The sequence below is a fragment of the Pelodiscus sinensis genome, chromosome 29, assembly GCF_052426305.1.
Source record: "Pelodiscus sinensis isolate ZL-2025 chromosome 29, ASM5242630v1, whole genome shotgun sequence".
Classification (NCBI taxonomy): Eukaryota; Metazoa; Chordata; order Testudines; family Trionychidae; genus Pelodiscus; species Pelodiscus sinensis.
This window is the reverse complement of record NC_143080.1, coordinates 14,816,455-14,839,809: the sequence shown is the minus strand read 5'-3', so window position 1 is coordinate 14,839,809 and position 23,355 is coordinate 14,816,455. Positions and strand designations below refer to the sequence as shown.

The window sequence follows — 23,355 nt, the reverse complement described above, 5'->3', positions numbered from 1 at the left end:
GCTGCAGGAGAGCTTCCACCCCCAGAAGCCCGCAGAGCCAGCCCAGTCCTCCCCATCGGGGGCTCGTACCCCATTCCTCCCTCACCTCCTTCCACTTACCGTTCCCTAGCCCCCCTTCCTGATGTACAAAATAAAGAAAACGTGTGGTCAAAAATAGAATCTCTCTTTATTGAACAAAACTGGGGGAGACTGGGAAAAGGAAGTGGGAGAGGGGAAGAGAGAGGGTAGGAGAGGGGAGGGCAACTACAATGACCAGGGGTTTGGAACAGGTCCCATATGAAGAGAGGCTAAAGAGACTGGGACTTTTCAGCTTAGAAAAGAGGAGACGGAGGGGGGGATATGATAGAGGTCTATAAAAGCAAGAGTGGTGTGGAGAGGGTGCATACAGAAAAGTTCTTCATTAGTTCCCATAATAAAAGGACTAGAGGACACCAAAGGAAAGGAATGGGTAGCAGGCTTCAAACTAATAACAGAAAGTTGTTCTTCACAAAGCAAAGAGTCAACCTGTGGAACTCCTTGCTGCAGGAGGCTGTGAAGGCTAGAACTAGAACAGAGTTTAAAGGGAACTTACAGAAAGTCATGGAGGTTGGGTCCACGGAGTGCTCTTAGCCAGGGGGTAGGAATGGTGTCCCTGGCCAAAGTTTGTGGAAGGCTGGAGAGGGATGGCACAAGACAAATGGTTTGGTCACTGTCTTTGGTCCATCCCCTCCAGGGTCCCTAATGTTGGCCACTGTCGGCAGACAGGCTACTGGGCTAGAAGGACCTTTGGCCTGACCCAGTACAGCCATTGTAAGCTCAGGGTCGGGGTTCTCACTGGACCACCTTGATTTTCATGCAAACCTGCTCCTGGGTGGCCAGGCTGGCAGCTCTCCTGCCCTAGCCGGCCACTTTCCTGTGCCTAGTGCAAAGGTCGTGGATGAGGTCCATGCTGTCTGCACTGGACCAGGCGGGTGCCCGCCTCTTGTGGACCAGGGCAGGCTCCCGGGAGCGGCCAGCCTGGTCCTGGGAAGAGGGAGCCGCCAGCCTGGTCCTGGGAAAAGGGGGAGGGCTGGAGGGCATCGGGTGGCTGGCTCGAGCAGTGCCAGGTGGAGAGTCTGCTGGCTGGGTGCTGGCAGGCTTGCACCTGGCACGGGCACTGTAGCCAGACCGTGCCCCTTTGGGGGGTCCGGGGCCGGGAGGGGGGCATAGAGTTTCCCTGGTGTTGGCCAGAGTGGCCACCAGGGAAAGCTGGGCAGGGCTAGCCTCCCACTAGTTTGAATTAAGGGGCTACACACCCCTTAATTCGAACTAGTAAGTTCAAACTAGGCTTAGTCCTCATGGAATGAGGTTTACCTAGTTCGAACTAAGCGCTCCGCTAGTTTGAATTAAGTTTGAACTAGCTGAGCGCTAGTGTAGCGCCTATCAAAGTTAATTCGAACTAACGTCTGTTAGTTTGAATTAACTTTGCAGTGTAGACATACCCAGGGTGCCCTTTATCCTTCCTCTCCATGGGGCGGGGGACCCGGGACTCGTGCCTGCCACCCTGCCCTCCCCAGGCGAATGCCCTATCCTCCAGGCCACACCGGAACCCACCCCACCTCCTTACTCTCAGGGCGCCCTTCATCCTGCCTGCTCCTGGGGGACCAGGGGGGACATAACACATTTTGCAAGCAGTAAAAGCAGCAACCATCACCCCCCCATGTGTGTTGAGAGACAGAGAGAGAGATTTGCCTTGCCAAGCTCCTTTCATCCCCTTCTCTCTGTGTGGAGACAGGGTAGAGAAGTGGGTGCAGGAGGGACACCCTGACATCAGTGCCCCCCTCTCCTCCCACACCCTGCACAGCAAGCAGGAGGCTCTCAGGGGCAGCTCCAAGGCAGAGGGCAGGAGCAACATGATGGTAGATGGAGGGGCAACTGAAGCACCAGTAGTTGATAGCTTCCTGGCCAAATCAGTCAGGATCACCTGTCAGAGGCTTCAAGATCTTCTGGTCCATGACCACTACGCTAAGTACATCACACCCACGCGGTTTGCTCTCATTACCACACCAGCAGCTACTGCAGGGAGAAAGCAGCAAAAAGTTCCAGCAATCCACCACAGCAGCTAGGGTGACAGCCTGGCAGTTGCCCAGTCTTTTAGATTGTGGCAGGAATGATCCATTTTTTACAATATCTTCCCCTGATAATGAGCATGGATGTCAATGTGCCACTTTCAGATATACGTACAACTTTAGAACAAGTTACCTGAAACTAACGGTCTATATCCTCACCTTTAACTGTCCTCCAGCCCGGATATAGCTGTATGCAGAGAAATCTTTCTGAAGATGTAGAGAGCGTAGTATTTTATCAGGACCTCCCTGGAGAAGCTGCACAAATAGGATTTTACAAAACAAACATTCAAAAAAACCACCATCTTCATAGTTGGCGTCATTTATTGACACATTGAATATGCTTTGATCCTTCCTCCTCACGCATAGTGAGGCATGACCACAACTTTCCACATACATTACTAACAAGCAAACAGTCGTGGCACCTGACGTTAGTGGGCATCATGCAATGAATTTTCCAATTATAGGGAAAGGCTGTGTAAATGATGCAGTTGTGATATACACATTTCCATCATGACAGAGCCAAAAACACCTTTCATGTGGTTTCCTTTAAGGATATTAAAGCAACAACCCTGAAAACAAGTCAAAACGTCTTAACAGGGGCAATATCATACAGATGGTTTCAGGTTAGCATGCAGGAGAGAACATATGTAATTTCCGCAATGAAATATTGTCAAATTGCCACATGCTGGAAATAAAGTGCTGTATATACACTTGGCAAATATCAGCAACTGTGCTGAACAAAGTATGGCAAGTATGTTGATGATTTTCCTTATAAAGAGTTATGGTAAAGGGCATTTCCTTCCCAGAAGAGCCTACAGAGGCATGAGACTACCAAAAAAATAGTGAAGGCACAGAAATAAAAGGTAAGCTATAAACATACTCAGTGCCACAAAACTAGCGCCACCCAAATTACAGAAACCTCATGAAAAAGGAGGACATTAGCTGTACGGCAAATCAAGCACTAATCTAGAGCCCAGGGATAGTATTATATGCTCTGAAGGACTAATACATTTACAAATGAGTTAAAGAATAGGAAGAGGAGTGGGAATATTTCACCTTCCCATGGCCTCCTCTCCAAAATTAGGCAACTTCAGCCAACTGAAAAAAAGTTCAAGGTAGAAAATTGGCCCAGTGTGAGATAACAGAGCATCCGCTTACAAAACGCATGTAAGAGAATGCATTGGTTGCTTGCTTGTATGTCCTGTGAGAGGGGAATGAGTCAGCTAATTTCCATGTGTTCGCGTAGGCAAATACTAACCTGATAAAATGAGTGAAAACTTCGTTCTCCTGGCTGCTGCACTATCACTCGGGACTGGGGGGAAAAGACAAAAAGACATATATTACACTGGTAGTGTGCTTCTTACCACAGACTGCCAATGCAAAAAACTATCATTCCCAAAATCCCTCTAGCACTTTTTACAAATGTGTATGATAAGTAATCTCTGTCCCATGGAGTGCACAGCCAAGACAATTAAACAGGCTGTTTTTAAATACGACACCCCCAGTGGTGACCATGGTAACTGTTTACATGCAAAGCTCACAAATTATTTTTAAATTAATATGATTTACCAGTTGGAAATTGGAAACAGAACCACGTGATCACCTGCAAGTCCTCCAGGCACCAGTTGGGGCACCCTTTGGCAAACTCTTCTTCTACAAACCAGAACAGGTAAAGCAGTTGCACCAAGCCACAGTTCAAGTGATGCTTATCTTTAATCCGAGACCAATACTGGTAGGAGCAAGATCACCACAGAATCTTTGTCCCAGACCAATGTAAGATGTAGGAGAATGCAATTAACTTCAGTAGTGACACAGAACCACTGTCAGCTACAAACTTTTGCTTTTACTTAATGATTAAAAGGCAGAAGCCACCCATAGCACATGGCAAAACTTTGACTGGAATAATGTAGTTTTGCTTAAATCCTTAACCAGCTGGTGAAGCATAGAATATTTTGCAGCAATAAAGTCTTAGTAATAAAGAGCCACCTCTTGCTATTAAACCTTTGCTGAGAAGTAGAGTGAAACAACTGGGGTTTTCCTTTGAGAATTACTACTATTATATTATGGGTTAGCAAAAAACTCAGTGAGAATTAGTGAGGTGACTGCTGTAAATATGATTTGTATGATCATGGAAGTTTAGGTGACTTAAAATCAGATCTCTCTATGCAGCTATGGAAAATCATTACCTGCTCTCGTCAGCCAATTGGGATAATATTAAACTGTCAAAATAATATGTTTTTAAAAAAGAAACCAGAATTAAGTAGAGTGCAAACAAACACTTTTTATAAAAAGCCTTTGGATTAAACGCCATTGCAGCTGTACACATGTTCCCTTAGTGTGTTGCTAGGGTCAACGCAATACATTTTAAAACTAAATACAAGAAAATGTTTCTTCTGGAACTAGGTTTAAAAGAAAGAGATAGAAATTTAAAAATGCTGCCAGATGCTGTCAAATCTGTACAGTCTAAAATGACACAAAAGACACTTTCCCTCAATCTCATAGAACATGTAACAAAAGTTAACAGACAATCATGTAAAACTATGGTATCAACTCAATGTAATATTTCTAAAACCACACCATCACTACTTGCAGACACACAGAAATCTTTATGATTTATGCTTCAGTGAGATTTCAGTGCAAGAATTTCAGTGAAAAGCAATTTTATACATGTTAAATTAATCTCAGATTTTACTCTGAGTACAAAACATTCCAAAACCTTTTTATTTATCTCTCAAATTCTATGATGGAATGAGCTCTGAAAACAATGGTTTTAAGGTGTCTGTGTGGCAACAAATGAGATGCAGAGCTCTGACAGCTTCTTAACTTTAGCTATTATAACTTTATTCTGGGGGCAAAAATGCTTTACATTCTGTACCTAATGACTGGTAGATAGCTAATGCGACACCAATATTTTAAAAGGGTTCTAGAGGTGATCCTGGCAGTTACAGACCAGTAAGTCTAACATCAGTACCAGGCAAATTGGTCGAAACTATAGTAAAGAATAAAATCGTCAGACACATGGATGAACAGAATTTGATGGGGAAAGTCAACATGGATTCCATAAAGGGAAATCCTGCCTTCCTAACCTACTAGAGTTCTTTGAGGGTCAACAAACATGTGGACAAGGGGGTCCAGTGGATAGGATCAACTTAGATTGCCAGAAAGTACCCAGATAGGAACTACTTCAAGACAGACCCAAAAGAGAAAACAGAATTCCAATTGTCATCACCTCCAGTCCACAACTTAAACTCCTCCAACGCATTATCAACAATCTACAACCTATCCTGGAAAATGACCCCTCACTCTTACAGGCCTTGGAGGAAGGCCAATTCTCACTTACAGACAACCCCCTAACCATGAACAACTTCTTTCCAGTCACCACCCAACACATCTCCATCATCATCATCCAGGAATCCATCCATGCAATCAGGCCTAGTGCCAACACTGCCCACACATCTACACCAGCGATTTCATCACTGGAGCCAACCACATCAGCCACAAATCACAGGCTCATTTAACTGCACTTCCATTAATGTGTTCTATGCCATGACGTCCCAGCAATGCCCCTCTGCCATGTATAATAGACAAACTAGACAGTATCTACAGGAAAGAATTAACGGACACACATCAGATATCATAGAATCGTAGGGCTGGAAGAGACCTCAGGAGTCAGAGTCCAGCACCCTTCCCAAAGCAGGACCAACCCCAACTAAATCAACCCAGCCAGGTTTGGTCAAGCCAAGATTTAAAAACCTCTAGGGATGGAGATTCCACCTCCCTCCTAGGTAACCCATTTCAGTGCTTCACCACCCTCTTAGGTAAAGAGTTTTTCCCCCCCAATATCCAACCTAGACCCCTCCCCACCATAACTTGAGACCATTGCTCCTTGTTCTGCCACTACTGAGAACAGCCTCTCTCCATCCTCTTTGGAACCTCCCTTCCGGAAGTTGAACGCTGCTCTCAAATCCCCCCTCACTCTTCTCTTCTGCAGACTAAACAAACCCAAATCCCTCAGCCTCCCCTTGTAGGTCATACGCTCCAGCCCCCTAATCATTTTGGTTGCCCTCCACTGGACCCTCTCCAAGGCGTGCACATCCTTTCGGGAAGGAGAGGGGGAAGAGCTGGACACAATACCCCAGATGTGGCCTCACTAACGCCAAATAAAGGGGAATTATCACTTCTCTGGATCTGCTGGCAATGTCCCTCCTAATGCACCCCTAATATGCCATTAGCCTTCTTGGCTACAAGGGCACACTCTTGACTCAGATCCAGCTTCTCATCCACTGTAATTCCCAGGTCTTTTTCTACAGAACTGCTACCTAGCCAGTCGGTCCCCGGCCTGTAACCATGCTTTGGATTCTTCTATTCCAAGTGCAGGACTCTGCACTTGTCCTTGTTGAAACTCATCAGATTTCTTTTGACCCAATCTCCTAATCTGTCCAGCTGACTCTGGACCCTATCCCTGCCTCCAACAAATTTGCTGAGGGTGCAATCCATCCCCTCATCCAGGTAATTAATTAAGATGTTGAATAAAACCTGCCCCAGAACCGATTCTTGGGGCACTCTACTTGAAACCGACCGCCAACCTGACATCGAGCCATTGATCACTACCCGTTGGGTCCAACAATCTAGACAGCTTTCTATCCATCTTACCGTCCATTTATCCAATCCATACTTCCTTAAGTTGCCGGCAAGAATATTGTGGGAGACTGTATCAAATACTTTGCTAAAGTCAAAGTATATATCATCCACTGACCACATGAGCCAGTTACCTCATCATAGAAGCTAATCAGATTGGTCAAGCATGACTTGCCCTTGGTGACTCATAGACTCATAGACTTTAAGGTCAGAAGGGACCATTATGATCATCTAGTCTGACCCCCTGCACAGCGCAGGCCACAGAAACTCGCCCACCCCTCTCAGAATAATCCTCTCACCTATGTCTCAGATATTGAAGCCTTCAAATACTTTGAAGGCCCCAACATGTAGAGAGTCCTTCAGCTGTGATCTGTGCCCAATGCTACAGAGGAAGGCGAAAAACCTCCAGGGCCTCTGCCAATCTACCCTGGAGGAAAATTCCTTCCTGACCCCAAATATGGCGATCAGCTAAGCCCTGAGCATGTGGGTAAGACTCACCAGCCAGACACCCAGAAAGTTCCCTATAATGAATGGTCAATTAGTTACCAAGATCATGTTATTTCATCCAACCATCCCCTTATCATAGAATCATAGAACTGGAAGAGACCTCAGAAGGTCGTCAAGTCCAGCCCTCCGCTCTAGGCAGGACCAATCCCATCTAAATCAACCCGGCCAGGGTTTTGTCAAGCCGAGACTTAAACACCTCTAGGGATGGAGACTCCACTACTTCCCTAGGTAACCCATTCCAATGCTTCACTACCCTCCTAGTAAAATAGTTTTTCCTAATATCCAATCTGGACCTCTCCCACCACAACTTGAGACCATTGCTCCTTGTTCTGCCATCTGTCACTACTGAGAACAGCCTCTCTCCATCCTCTTTGGAACCTCCCTTCAGGAAGTTGAAGGCTGCTATCAAGTCCCCCCTTACTCTTCGCTTCTGCAGACTAAACAGACCCAAGTCCCTCAGCCTCTCCTCGTAGGTCATATGCTCCAGCCCCCTAATCATTTTGGTTGCCCTCCGCTGGACCCTCTCCAATGCGTCCGCATCCTTTTTGTAGTGGGGGGCCCAGAACTGGACACAGTACTCCAGATGTGGCCTCACCAAAGCCGAATAAAGGGGAATAATGACATCTCTGGATCTGCTGGCAATGCTCCTCTTAATGCATCCTAATATGCCATTAGCCTTCTTGGCTACAAGGGCACACTGTTGACTCATATCTAGCTTCTCATCCACTGTAACCCTCAGGTCCTTTTCTGCAAAACTACTACTTAACTGGTTGGTCCCCAGCCTGTAACTATGCTTGGGATTCTTCCGTCCCAAGTGCAGGACTCTACACTTGTCTTTGTTGAATCTCATGAGATTTCTAGTGGCCCAATCCTCCAATTTGTCTAAGTCACTCTGGACCCTATCTCTGCCCTTAAGCGTATCTACCTCTCCCCCTAGCTTAGTGTCATCTGCAAACTTGCTGAGGGTGCAATCTATCCCCTCATCCAGGTCATTAATAAAGATATTGAACAAAACCGGTCCTAGAACCGAACCTTGGGGTACTCCACTAGAAACCGACCGCCATCCTGACACCGAGCCATTGATCACTACCCGCTGGGCCCGGCCTTCTAGCCAGCTTTCTATCCATCTTACCGTCCATTTATCCAATCCGCATTCCCTTAACTTGCTGGCAAGAATATTGTGGGAGAACGTATCAAAAGCCTTGCTAAAGTCAAGGTATATAACATCCACTGACTTTCCCATGTCCACTGAGCCAGTTACCTCATCATAGAAGCTAATCAGATTGGTCAAGCACGACTTGCCCTTTGTGAATCCATGCTGACTATTCCTGATCACTTTCCTCTCATTCAAGTGTCTCAAAATGGATTCCTTTAGGATCCCTTCCATGATTTTTCCAGGAACCGAGGTAAGACTGACCGGCCTATAGTTCCCTGGATCGTCCTTCTTCCCTTTTTTGAAGATGGGCACTACATTTGCCTTTTTCCAATCATCCGGGATTTCGCCCGATCTCCACGACTTTTCAAAGATAATGGCCAAAGGCTCCTCAATGACATTTGCCAACTCCTTCAGTACCCTCGGGTGCATTAAGTCCGGACCCATGGATTTGTGTACGTTTAGTTTTTCTAAATATTTCCTAACCTGTTCTTTACCCACCAAGGGCTGTCCATCTTCTTCCCATCTTGCGTCGCTTAGCACAGAAGTCCAGGAGCCGACCTTGTCCGTGAATACAGAGGCAAAGAAAGCATTGAGTACTTCAGCTTTCCCCACATCCTCTGTCACTAGGTTACCTCCTTCATCCATTAGGGACTGCACACCCTCTCTGATCACCTTCTTGTTAACATGCCTGTAGAAACCTTTCTTGTTATCCTTTACACCCTTAGCTAGTCGCAACTCCATTTGCGCTTTCGCCTTCCTGATAACCCCCCGGCATTCTCGAACTATACATTTAAACTCCTCCCTAGTCATTTGTCCAAGTTTCCACTTTCTGTAAGTTTCCTTTTTGTGCTTAAGTACACCAAGGATTTCCCCTGTAAGCCAATCCGGTCTCCTACCAGGTTTGCCTCTCTTGCTACGCGTCGGGATGGTTTCTTTCTGTGCCTTCAATAAGGCTTCTTTAAAATACTGCCAGCTGTCCTGGACTCCTTTCCCCTTCATGTTAACATCCCAGGGGATTCTTTCCATCAGATCTCTGAGGGAGTCAAAATCTGCTTTTTTGAAGTCCAAGGTGTGTATTTTACTACTCTCTTTCCTTCCTTTGGTCAGGATCCTGAAATCTACCATCTCATGATCACTGCTTCCCAGGTTGTCACCCACCTCTACGTCCCCTATTAGTTCCTCCCTGTTTGTGAGGAGAAGGTCAAGCTGTGCACGGCCCCTGGTCGGATCCTTCAGCACTTGTACCAAGAAGTTATCCCCAACATTCTCCAAAAACTTCCAGGATTGCCTGTGTACTGCCATATTGGTTTCCCAACAGATGTCAGGGTGATTAAAGTCCCCCATGAGAACCAGGGCCTGCGATCTGGAAGCTTCGCTCAGTTGTCCGAAGAAAGCCTCATCTACCTCATCCACCTGGTTCGGTGGCCTGTAGCAGACACCAACCACAACATCACTGCTGTTTGCTCCTTTAAACCTGACCCATAGACTTTCAACAAGTTTTTCTCCCTCTTTATACTGGAGTTCAGAGCAATCATAGTGCTCTCTTACATATAGTGCAACTCCTCCTCCTTTTCTCCCCTGCCTATTCTTCCTGAACAATCTATACCCTTCCATGACAGCGCTCCAGTCATGCGAGTCATCCCACCAAGTCTCTGTTATCCCAATTAAATCATATTTCTTGGTCTGGGCCAGGGCCTCCAGTTCTTCCTGCTTGTTGCCCAGGCTTCTCGCATTAGTGTACAAACACTTCAGGTAACCAGTTGATTGCACTATCTTCTCCATTCGAAACTGGGGTCCTCCTTTCTCGCTCCTTGCTCTATGCATTTCTTCCCGGTATCTGACTTTCCCACTCCCCTCACGGTTTTGGTCACCGTCCCCCGACGAACCTAGTTTAAAGCCCTCCTCACTAGGTTCGCAAGCCTGCCCGCGAAGATGCTCCTTCCTCTCTTCGTTAGGTGGATCCCATCTCTTCCTAACAATCCTTGCGCCCGGAACAGAGTCCCATGGTCGAAGAAACCAAAGACTCCATGTTGACTATTCCTGATCATCAGGGCTCGCCGAACCGTGGTGAGCCCCGCTCGCCAGCCGCGCTGTCCGGCGATCTGCACGTGCGCAAATCGTTCTGCACATGCACAGATTGCCCAAACCCAGCTCTTCCAGGTTACAATCTACTCGCCATGGGCGAGTAGATGGTATAATTTGTCGAGCCCTGCTGATTATATTCCTCTCTTCCAAGTGCTTCAGAATGGATTCCTTGAAGATCCCCTCCATGATTTTTACGGGGACTGAGGTAAGGCTGACGGGTCTGTAGTTCCCTGGGTTGTCGTCCTTCCTTTTTTTAAAAAGATGGGCACTACATTTGCCTTTTTCCAATCATCTGGGATCTCTCTCGATCTCTCTGGGTTTACAAAGATAATGGCCAAAGGTTCTGCAATGACATTTGCCAACTCCCTCAGTACCCTCGGATGCATTAAATCTGGGCCCATGTATTTTTGTATGTCTAAGTTTTTCTAAATAGTTCTTAACTTGTTTTCTCCACCTCTGCCTGCCCACATCCTCTAGGGATGGAGATTCCACCTTGTGCACTAGTCTGGGAGCTGACCTTGTCTATGAAGACAGAGGAAAAAAAAAAAAACATTGAGTAAGAGCCCCACACCCTCCCTGATCACCCTCTTATTGCTAACATGCCTGTAGAAACCTTTCATTATCCTTCACATCCCTTGCTAGCTGCAATTCCAATTGTGCTTTTGCCTTCATGATAACTCCCCTGCATTCTTGAGCAATATATTTATACTCCTCTCTAGTCATCTGCCCAAGTTTCCACTTCTTGTAAGCTTCCTTTTTGTGTTTAAGCTCACCAAGGATTTCTCCGGTAAGCCAATCTGGTCTCCTACCATATTTACTTTTCTTACTGTGCATCGGGATGGTTTCTTCTTGTGCCTTTAATAAGGTTTATTTAAAACACAGACAGCTCTCCTGGATTCCTTTCCCCTTCATGTTAGCATCCCAGAGGATCCTGCCCATCAGTTTTCTGAGGGAGTCAAAATCTGCTTTTCTGTAGCCCAAGGTGTGTATTTTGCTGCTCTCCTTTCTTCCTTTGGTCAGGATCCTGAAATCTACCATCTCATGATCGCTGCTTTCCAGGTTGCCACCCACAACCGATATCCGAAAAGGCAATACACAAAAACCTGTTGGAGAACACTTTAATCGTCTTGGACGCTCATTAACGGATCTCCAAGTCACTGTTTCGTTTCAGACCAATTCCGCAAGCCAAATACACAGAGAAGGGTTGGAATTTAATTTCCAACATGGTATGAATTGGCATGTCAGCTGGCTCACATATTATGTTCCACTTCTTAACTTAACCAGCCAACCAAGGAAGGTGCTAGTGGTTCTCATCAGCCTCTTGTAACTATTTAGTCTTTAAGGTGCTACTAGACTATTAGTTGTTTTTTAAGTTTTTCTTGTTATAGACTAACTCGGCTACCCCTTGAAGCTTTTGAACAAAGTTCTAAGTAAAAGTAAGTTGTCATGGGATAACAGGGATGGTCCTCTCATGGATTGGTAACTGGTTAAAAGACAGGAAACAACAAGTAGGAACGAACATTAAGTTTTCAGAATGGAGAGAGGTAACTAGAGGTATTATCCCAGGGTCCATACTGGGACCAATCCTATTCAACTTATTTATAAATGATCTGGGGAAAGGGGTTAACAGTGAGGTGGCAAAATTTGCAGATGGTACTAAACTGTTCAAGATAGTTAAGACCAAAGCAGACTGTGAAGAGCTTCAAAAATATCTCACAAAACTAAGTGATTGGGCAACAAAATGTTATGTTGTTAAATGTAAAGTAACAAATTGGAAAAAATAATCCCAACTGTACATATAATGTGATGGGGACTAATTTAGCTATAACTGCTCAAGAGACAGCTCTTGGAGTCATTGTGGCTAGCAATGTGCAGTGGCAGTCAAAAAAACCAAACAGAACGTTAGGAATAATTTTAAAAGGAATAGAGAATAAGACAGAAAACATCTTATTGCCTCAATATAAAACCATGGTATGCCCACATCTTGAATACCGTGTACAGATGTATCACCTCATCTAAAAACAATATTAGCATTGGGAAAGGTTCAGAAAAGGGCAACAACAATTAGGGGTTTGGAATGGCTCCCATATGAACAGAGATTATAAAGACTGGGACTTTTCACCTCAGAAGAGAGACTAAAGGGGACAGGATAGTGGTCTATAAAACCATGACTGGTGTGGAAAAAGTGAATAAGGAAAAGTTATTTACTTGTTCCCATAACATAAGAACTAGGAGTCACCAAATGAAATTAATAGGTAGCAAGTTTAAAACAAAAGGAAGTTTTTCTTCACTCAGCTCACAGTCAACCTGTGGAACTCCTTGCCAGAGGAGGTTGTGAAGACCAGGACTTTAACTGGGTTCAAAAGAGAACTAGATAAATTCATGGAGGTTAGGTCCACCAATACTTCTTAATGAGAATGGGTAGGAATGGTGCCTCTAGCCTCTGTTTGTTAGGGGCTGGAAATGAATGTGATGGGAGGATTCACTTGATTCCCTGTTCTGTTCATTCCCTCTGGGGCATCTGGCACTGCCAGCAGACAGGACACAGGGCTAGATGGACCTTTGGTCTGACCCAGTATAGCCGTTCAATATTTCATATAATCATCATGCTTGGGAAGAAAGCCTAGCTCTGTGCAGTCAAACTCAGCTTACCTTTTCTAGTAAGTAGTTATTGATATGCCCACCTATTGGGTCTCCTTTGAAATCAAAGTTGATATCCATGTATTTTCCAAATCTGCTGGAGTTGTCATTACGATTGGTTTTGGCATTGCCGAAGGCCTCCAATACACAGTTGGACTTCAACAAGATGTTTTTCACTCTAGGAGAAATAATCAGAAAAGGCAAGAGAACAGTACAAGTGTAGGTAGTGTGTTCCTAGATGTTAAGTGCAATCTTTTTGCAGACATAAATCATGCTAAATATGAGTCAACAGTGTGACACTGTTGCAAAAAAAGCCAACATGATTCTAGCATTCATTAACAGGTGTGTTGTGAGCAAGACATGAGAAGTCATTCTTTCACTCTACTCTGCACTGATGAGGCCTCAGTTGGAGTCTTGTGTCCAGTTCTGAGCACCGCATTTCAAGAAAGATGTGGAGAAATTGGAGAAGATCCAGAGAAGAGCAACAAGAATGAGTAAACATAACCTATGAAGGAAGACTGAAAGAATTGGGCTTGTTTAGTTTGGAAAAGAGAAGACAGAGAGGACAAGATAGCGGTTCTCAAGTATCTAAAAGGGTGTCACAAGGAGGAGGGAGAAAATTTGTTCCTCCTGTCCTCTAAGGACAGAACAAGAAGCAATGGGCTTAAAGTGCAGCAAGGGAGGTTTAGGTTGGACATAGGAAAAAGTTCCTGCCTGTCAGGGTGGTTAAACACTGGAATAAATTGCCCAGAGATGGAGATTCCACAGAGTAGGTTAGATAAATGTCTATCAGGGATGGTCTAGACAGTACTGGATCCTGCCATGAGGGCAGGGGACTGGACTCGACCTCTCAAGATCCCTTCCAGTCCTAGTATTCTATGCCTTTGGGAGGGCATTAGTAGCAGCAAAGTTGTATTACATTCAAATGTGTGTCCTGATTGAGCCAGAAGGGAGTACAGGGATCATCTAGTCTGACTCCTGTATAAACTCTGGCCAGAAAACTTTTCCAAAATAATTTTCCAAAAGAAAGAGGGAGAATAGACCATGAGCCTCAGAAATTTTTTCCAATGGTTTAATAAACATTAATAGACATTCAAGTCTCAGTGTATCTAGCATCAGCTTCCAATCACTGGACCATGTTAGACCTCTCTGCTAGACTGGATAGCCAATTGTTAAATACTTGTTCCCTATGTAGATCCTGTAATCAACACTGTAATCAAGTTGCCTCAGACTTCTTCTTGTTAAGCTAGAATCAAATAGCTCAATCTATGTCTAAGGTATGTTTGCTAATCCTTCATCATTCTTGTGGCTCTTCTACGAACCCTCTCCAATTTTTCAACATCCTTGAATTACGGACACCAGAACTGGACACGGTATTCCTGCAGCAGTCACATCAGCACCAGCCAAAATAACTTCTCTACTCCTACTGAAGATTCCCATATTTATACACCTTAGGACTGTGTTCTCTGTTTTAGCCTCAGCATTACACCAGGATCTCATGTTCAGCAGATTATGCACCATTTACCGCAAATATTTTCCAGAGTCATTGCTTACCAGGATATATTCCCATCCTGCAAGTACGACCTACATTAGTTGATCCTAGATTTATAAGTTTACACTTAGCTGCATTCAAAATACATTTTAATGCATAAAAAAACTCATGTCATCAGAAGAATTGAAGTGTTGCCTGATGGGCATATTTAGAAGTGCATGAACATAAAATGCTGGACTAAAATTAAGAGTGTATTCTTTCTGTTCAACATCTTATTTGTCATGAACTGAATGTACATTTAGTTCCATGAAGTTTATCTGATACCTTAGCTAAAAACTTAATTTCAGGGCATTGTTTGCAAATGGAAAGTGCAAAGGCTTGAATTATATTATCTATTTTTCAAAATGTTCCTCAAGTCAAAACTACCTTCAAGAAACGATGAATGGACATGAAAACTTCACGCAATTATAAATGCAGAAATATACATCAGGAGTTACCAATATCATGGTATAAGAACATAGAGCTATTTTTTCACCCGTACATTTCTGTAAAGCCCTTACCTTTCCACCTCTGCTCTCTGACTGGGATTTGTGATGGCTGCTATATATTGCATAATGTATTTACTGGCCTCAGTTTTTCCAGCCCCACTTTCACCTGAGGACGCAAACAGCAAAGTACCATAAGCCAAGGAGAGATTAAAAAAAAACCAATCAAAACATTAATCATGTCATTCTGCTTCTCTACATTTTGAGATAGGAGGTGTCTGATACCAATGTAACCTTGCCTAATCAAGTTACTGTGCTAACTTTAAACTAATAATGAGAAAAGATTTCACAGGTTGGCAGAGGATCAAAGGGGATATTGTTAGAGGGAAAAGGTTGGCATGAAGCGGCTTCCTGGCAACAATGCTGTGAGCTGTAATACAAGAGACTACTGTTCAGCAGCTATCTTGGGTCTTTTGCTCCGCAGGCTGCTAGAGCATATGGATACCATGGAAACTACGTGCCAGGATCTGAATGGCAACAGTTCACTATATAAGCATCTCCCCCACTATTTACAGCCATGGCAAGCAATTAGCTTCAGCCATCAAAACAGAAGACAAACATCAAGCACAGTCATCTGGGTGGAAGAGAGAGTCCTTGAAGAAAAGACAGCAGGTTTCTTCCCAACCATTTCTTCAACCAGACTGAGTGTTACATGGAAGGAACTCATGCTCAAATTACCACCACACAATGCCATTGCTCCTGGAGGAATTCTATGGCACTATGCACAAGCAGAATTTATAGCTGCCTTTGCTTTCCAGCACAAAAATTAATTGGAGAGGTAAGCAAAGGGAAGCTTCAGGACTTGCTCCACAGCAGCATGGGCATGTGTTTTCAGGCATCCACAGCAGCTGGCAGAGGTGTAAATCATTGCAGGCAGTAGGGACACACTAGCCAATGCCAGGATAGCACCCCACTTCACATCCATCCAAGCCCCTTGCATCTGGACCCGCACCCTTCCAAGCCTCAATCCCCCTTGCCAAGCCCCACTCCACCATACCCAGTCCTTCCTGCCAAGCCCCATGCAATCTTGCATCTGGATCCCAAACGAGCCCTATCCCCTAGCATCCACACCTCCACCTCTGGATCCAAATCATCCCCTGCTAAAACATGCACAGACAGTCCCCTCCCCCTCTGCAGAGCCCTAACTACCTTAACTGAACTTCCCTGCAGTGTCCCATTGCTCCTGCACATGGCGTTGTCCCAGAAAGCCCCTGTGCATCGAGAGAACACCTGCACCTGGGCCCGCCACTAAGCCCCTAATACTCAGAATGTCCCACACAGAACCCACTTGCTCCACATATGGATCCCCACACAGTGAGCCCCTCCAGGGCTGAGCCTGTCTGACCACACCTGGTGTGTTTGATGCAAAGGGGCCGATGTTTCTGGGGAAGGCCCAACGTTTATGCTGTGTCAAGGCCGGGTGTTGTCTTACCCCACTCCCAAGCAGTCAGTGGCCTGTGCTTCCCACTGCCATGTTGCAATCTCTACGTATATTTACTGACAAATACAATTTGCACAATTGTGAAACAGCATACAGAATGTTTTTGTGCACGCCAAGTTTACTTTTTGGAGCACAGTTCCCTCAGGAGCATAACATGTATGGATACTTAAATCAATCTACAAGTTCTTGAATTAGACAACTGTATTTGAATGATACAGATATATGTTAATTAAATGATGAACTGAGCAAAGTTCTCCGGTTAGCAAATGTATCAGTAGCCAAACTGTTCTACATTCTTGCTTGCTTGAATTTCATAAGGAGGGTCAAATAATCCTCAGGTAGTGAGAACAGGTTTTTCCACCTTACCTGATATTACAATGCAGGTGTCTTTTGAGCGTCTCTTCATGGCCTTATAAGCAGCATCAGCAATTGCGAAGAGGTGAGGGGGCCTCTCATATAGCTCACGGCCTTTGTACTGATCAATCATGTCACGACCATAAATGTTCAAGTTTTTGTAAGGGTTCACAGAAACCACCACTTCCCCAATAAATGTGTAGATCCGTCCTCTCTCAAACCTATGCAGGGAAAGCCAGAGAGGAGAGGTTAGTCAAACGTAATCATTCAGAATTTGTACTCTGCATCCAAGTACTTTTTACTTTTTTGCAATATAATAAAAATACTGCTACAAAAAAGCTCTCTATTCAGCACACATGGCACATCCATGTGTCACTCTAGGTATTCAGGTAACGGGACTATGAATCAAGACCGATTTTGAATCAAATCTGCTTATAGAAATTACCGCCATTAATGTTTCACTTGAAAATGTTTGATAAAATTTTGCCTGATGAGGACGACTGCAAAACTGATTAAGTCTATAACAAGTGAAGCAATACCTTTTATTGGACTCACTTCTGTTGGTGAAAGGGACAAGCTTTTAAGCTTCACAGGTGACCTGAAGAAGAGCTCTGTAAAGCTGGATAGTTAGTGAAAGGGACTAATAAAAGTGGGTCCAACAAAAAATATTACTTCACCTACCTTATTTCCTATCCTGGGACCACCATGGTTACAGCAACAGTGCAAAGATAGTTTAGAATCACACATTACACCTTTGCTCTGCATATACCACCCCACCAGCCATTCCGCATTCTTTTGAGATATTTCTATTACAGCTTGAGCCCTACCAAGATGCTGAATATGCTGTACACATTATTTTACTTGCTTGGAGTAAATATTAAATCGTTTTTTGAATTCAGTAATACAAAGATGTATAAAAAACCACTGGTGTTTCTAATCCACCTGCCTAATTAAACCAGAGAAGTCTGCTATCAGATGTTAAGTTCTAAAGTCCTTAGGGGCAGAGGTGGACAACCCATTGCAGACGAAGAGCCACCATAGCAGTGGACACAGCAAAGTTGTTGAGGGAAGGGGAGAAGAAAAAACCCACCGCGCTGGGGGCAAAGAGGTGCTGGTACATCCATCCCAGGGCACGGCTTGCTTTTTTTTAAAAAACAATTTTTCACCAGGTCTTCGCAGCCCTGCCCTTCTTTTTTTGGGGGGGGTGGGGAGGAAGGGAAGGAGGGCTCAACAACTTTGCCTCGGCTCTTTACACTGTCTTCACTGCTATTGTGGCTCTCAAAAAAAAGCACTGGGAAGGGGTGAGAGGTGCAAGCTCTGGGAGGGAATTTGGGTGCAGGAGGAAGTAGAGAAGAGGCTGCTGATTCAGAGAATGGGGTTCCAGCCTGGAGAGTGTTGGGGTCAGGTGGAGCGTTGGGGTGCTGAGCAAGCTGCAGACTTGTGGCTGTGAGGGTGCAGGAGTTTGGGCTGGGGTGCATGAGGGGCTCAGGGTAGGGAGGCTGGGAGTATGATGGGCTCAGGACACAGATTTGCAGTGTGTGGATGGTGCAGGAGTGTTGTGGCAGAAGACTGGGGATGTGGGGGTGCAGGAGTTTGGGGATATGAGAGGCTCAGGACACAGGGTTCCAGTATATGACAGGCTCAGGTTTGGAGTCGGGGGGGGGGGGGGGAGGGGGGTGTGCAGGAGTGTTATGATGCTGTGGCCAGATGAGGGCTTGTTGGCCAGGCTTCATTTTTAAATAAAATATTGTGTCAAACACAAAATGTTTCAGCCTTGTCTTTATTTATGAGAGGGGCAGGGAACCCACAGAAAAGTCAGTCGGGGCCACACAAGCGAGATGCAAAAATGTGGCCCCAACTGTGCTGGTGTGGGCAGAGGACAAGGTGCTGGGGCAGGGTGCTTGTGAGTGTTGGGTCAGGGTACTTGTGGAGGGGAGGGGGGTCTGGCCAGGAGAAGGGGACAGACAGCTGGGGCCAGTACCTGGGGATCCCGGGTCTCAGGAAGCATGCTAGCTGGTCTTCCCCTTCCCTCCCCCAGGTACCTCCCCCTGTTCGAACCCAATCCCCCTCCCCTTCCCCAGAGCCAGGAACACACACACACACCCCAACCCAATCCCCCTCCCCTTCCCCAGAGCCAGGCACACACACACCCCAACCCAATCCCCCTCCCTTTCCCCAGAGACAGGCCCCCGGCCCCCCTCTATATTAATATAAAAAACTATAAATACAATTCAAAACCCCTAAAAATCTATTCAGAATAAGACGCCTCGTTTTGAAAAAGTGGTTCTCTTAGCCAAATAGAACTCACGTGAATAGTTTCAGATCATTATTTAAGGAAATTTTAGGGGGGGTGTTTGTTTTGGAAAGAATGAAACTGCGGAAGTTAACCCATCTATTTACAAACTTAACTATATGGTCCTTGCTTGTGGTCCACTATGTAACAGTATCTAATTGGTGATACAACTCTGTAACATTAGGTGGCACCATAACACTTTTATAAAAAACAAAGCAAGAGATTTCAAGATTGCCCATGGAATAAAGAACAGTTCTGAAATCGCTTTCGAAATGCCTTGTTCACCACAATGGAGAACTCTGGTTCTTCCATTGCTTATTACAAAGAAGAATGATGAATGGAGTACAGTAGTAATTACAGTACACACTGCAGTCCCCGTGTGGAGGCTTGGTGAGCTTTGTGGCACACCTGTTAGAGCACGTGATTCAGCAGATCAGTTTCCAAAAAGATCAGCTTGCATCACCAAAAGTAGTTTTGGTCACACCAGGACAACTGAACTGCACATGGTCCTGATGAACATCCTGCTCATTAGAGAGCTGAAAATCCAAAGCAAAGTTTTGCAACTCATTACCATATTTTAATGTTTTTCCTAACCCAGCGGTCACCAACCAGTAGATGGGGATCTAGTGGCAGATCTTGGAGCCTCTGACAGGTGATCCTGACGGGTTTGGCCAAGAAGCTATCAAGTGCCAGCACTTCAACTGCCCCTCCCCCTACAGCTGCGCACCTCCTGCCCTTTGCCTTGGATCTGCCTCCCGCTTGCTGTGCAGGGCAGGGGCGGAAGGGGAGGGTGCTGATGTCAAGGTGCCCCCTCTCCCACTCTGTACCCTTTCCCCACAGAGCAGAGAGGGGGCACACCAGGACCTGGGATGGAGTGTGCAGGCTGCTTTTGGGAGTGGTGCAGGGCCAGGGCAGGGGTGAGCCTGCCTCAGCCCCACTGCGCCCCCACCCAGGAGCCCCCCGAGGTGAGCAGTGCTCGGTCGGAGTCCACATCCTGAACCCCCACCCCAGTCGTGAACCCCCTGGTTCATCCCAAACCCTGCCCTAGTCGGGACCACCCTTGCATTCAAACACCCTCCCCGAGCCTGCACCTAGAACTCCCTCCGGCCCCCCCAACAGCCTGCCCCAGATTCAGTTCAGAGCCCCTCACACTCCAGATCCCTTAATCCAAGATCAGAGCCTGCACCCCAACCCGCTGCCCTTGCCTGGTGAAAGTGAGAAAGGATGGGGGAGGGAGGATGGAGAGAGCAGGGGTGGGGCCTTGGATAACAGGCACAAAGGAGGCGGGGCCAGGGTATTTGGGTGTGAGGTAGATCTTGGATTGCACTTAAATTCAAAAAGTGATCATGCTTTAAAAGGTTGGAGACCACTACCCTAACCTGTCCACAGCGGGCCCAGGCTTTTAAGCTGGCTCCCGAAGCAACGGCTCCTGCCTGCCACCCCATCGCTGCAGGAGACAGTGGTGGGGGGAGAGGCAGGTCTGCAGAGCTGGAACGCACAGGTCCCTGCGTGTATCAGCTTCTGCCTGCCCCTCTCACCCTCGATGCTGCTGCCTCTCTACCAGAGGCAGCAGCGTGGGGGGGCGGGGGGGGGGGGGGAAGAGAGGAATGCATGTAGTTGGCAGGATTAACTGATAATCCTAGGCTTACTGGTTGATCATGAAGTCTACACATTGACATCCCTACTTGGTACAGGCTGATGATAGCCAACCATCTACTGATCTGCTTCAGAAGCCTCCCTGTTTGTCAAAAATTTAAGGAAATCTGAGACACGCCTGCTGATAAAGCAATTTTCTACTTGTAAACGGTTAACATGGTAATACTTTGTCATACAACAGAGTCACACATTTGCTATTTCCCAGGTGATGCCAAGGCTGGAAGAGCTCCCAGGATTCTGGATCAATTATGTAGAGGAGGAAGAGGAAGAGGTTTTCCCTCTGAGGTATAACAAGGAAACATGTCTCACCATAACAAATTTGTCTCTAAGGGGCTCTGAATTTGTGGATCATGGGTGTTTCTGTCCAAAGTTTAGATTTTTAGTACCCTAGTGTGATGGGGCGAGGCAGCCCCGCACTGAGCCTGCAGGGCCCAGCCAGGGTTACCTGGCTGCAGAGGCCCCTTCTCCGCAGCCCTACCAAGCATGCCCGGGATGTAGCTCCACCATAAAAGCCTGGGGAAGAACTCAGTCTGGGGTGGCAGCCGGAGGAGAAGGACCGGTGAAGGGGGCTCCTGCACAGCGGTCAGAGACTCCAGAAGAGGCTGGTGGGGATGCAGGGGCAAGCTGGTGCACCCCAGAGACTGCCCGCCAAGGAGACACCAGCCCGGAGGCCGCGGCAAGCTGGACGAGTACATGGGAAGGAACCCCAGTGAACCAGGTAGGAAGTGGCCCAGGGCAGGAGCAGAAACCGCCTCTCCAGCCCCGAGAACCTCGGCGCATTTCGGCTCGATTGCCCCACCGAGGGAGTGACCCGCTATCCGGTCACTCACAGGGCCCTGGGCCAGGACCTGGTGGAGTAGGGTAGGCACAGGTCTCCCTACCTGGGGTGCATCATCGCTACAACCCTAAACTGTGTTTCGGACTAAGGCCGAAGGGCCTTGCCTTAAAGGGCCAGACAAACTGCGTTTTGGACTCAGGCGGGAGGGGCCCACCACACCTAGTTAAAATTCTACTAAGTACTGCACAGAGCTGTGCTGAGTTCATGGGCGGAGGGTATAATGGACGGGAGAAGGTATTGCCTTCCCAAACCGTCAGCCTGGCCCCACCCATACTCTGCCCGTGGAACGCCTACTGCTCCGGGCCAGGAAAGCTGGGGCTGCGTGTCGCCTGACTTCCCACGTTCCAAGGCTGGGGCCACGTGCCGCCCGCCTTCCCCATGGTCCAGGGCTGGGAAGACTGTTGCCGCACGCTGCCCCACCTCCCTGTGGGGCTGGGAACTTGGGTTTGCTCCCATGGGAGCAGGTCCTGGGCAGATGGGCTAGGCTGAGGACTTGCCTCCCTCTCCTCCTCTCCCCCCCCCCCCCCAAGCCCAATCTTCATCCACTGCCCCGGCTCAGATGTTCCTAAATTCTGAGCTTTTCTCCCTCACCCTCCTTGTTGATAAAGCCTCTTTTCATCAGGCAGTGGAGGGCTGCCCTGCTGCAGGCCAAGAACAGCAATGGCTGTTTTCCTAGCTACATTTTGGCTATGATTCTTCTCGAGTAAGGAAAAATAAGAACTAATGAAAGTAAAAAATAGCCTGTAATGACTACAGTCCAAACTGGAAGGTTCAGCAAATATGAGATTCCCCATATCCACTGAACAAACTTAAAAAAAAAAAAAAAAACACAACAAATAGTCTTGAAGCACCTTAGAGATTAACAATGTAGACGGTATCATGAACTTTTGTGGGCACAAGCCTCTTCAGATGAATGGAATTAAGGTGCCCAGGAGACAAATAAATAGAGAAAGAAAGGGGATGGGGAGGGAAAGAGAAAGGGGAAAAAATGGTCAATTAGAGTGTCCATGGTAAATGAGGCTGGCAAAGTAGATTCTAAGTATGCTAAGTACCAGGTGCTTGGCTTTTTGTGTCATTAGGGTGTGGAATGTCAGGAGTCATCCAGTTACCGTCTTTGTTTAAATCTCTAGTGCAGGTATCAAACTCTGCAGCTTCTCTCTCTGGCTGGTTTTTGAAAATGCCTTGAAATAATATGGACACCTTTAGAGTAGGGATGTACTAGTCAATTGATTGGTAAGCAAAAGCTTATAGGTTAATGCTATAGACTACATGCATTTCCTCCTCCTCCCTCCCCTTGTCAGTAAATATTTTAGCAGGCTGGCCAGCAGGTTGGCTCACACTGGGTCCAGGACCTACCCCTGCTGCAGCTCTGAATTTAAAGTGTATTAGGAGCTGGGCGTGCATGCAGCCCAGCTCTGCTCCAGCCTGCACCAGGTCCTGAGAGGACCAGCTCCCACCTGGCATCCCATGCAGCTGCCTCTGATACAAAGGCTGCAGCACGGAGTGGCAGGGGACTCCTCCGGAGTGGGGCCAGAACGCACTGGCCGCTGTCCCAGTCCCCGGGGACTATAGAATAGTCGACTAACCAATAAGAATTTGTGAGGTTACTCAACTATAATATTA

General features: G+C 46.5%; 1 protein-coding gene across 3 annotated transcripts in view; it reads right to left on the bottom strand.

Annotated features, from left to right (window-relative positions):
• Window positions 1-23,355, bottom strand: part of MYO1D (myosin ID) — a 300,747-nt gene that overhangs the window by 213,472 nt on the left and 63,920 nt on the right. For all 3 annotated transcript variants that reach the window (XM_075911435.2, XM_075911436.2, XM_075911434.2), the window contains exons 2-6: window positions 16,958-17,166; window positions 15,166-15,259; window positions 13,126-13,291; window positions 3,346-3,399; window positions 2,247-2,342 (exon numbers count right to left, since the gene is read on the bottom strand). In XM_075911435.2, coding sequence (XP_075767550.2) covers window positions 2,247-2,342; window positions 3,346-3,399; window positions 13,126-13,291; window positions 15,166-15,259; window positions 16,958-17,166 — 619 coding nt within the window. The remainder of the gene's footprint in view (window positions 1-2,246; window positions 2,343-3,345; window positions 3,400-13,125; window positions 13,292-15,165; window positions 15,260-16,957; window positions 17,167-23,355) is intronic.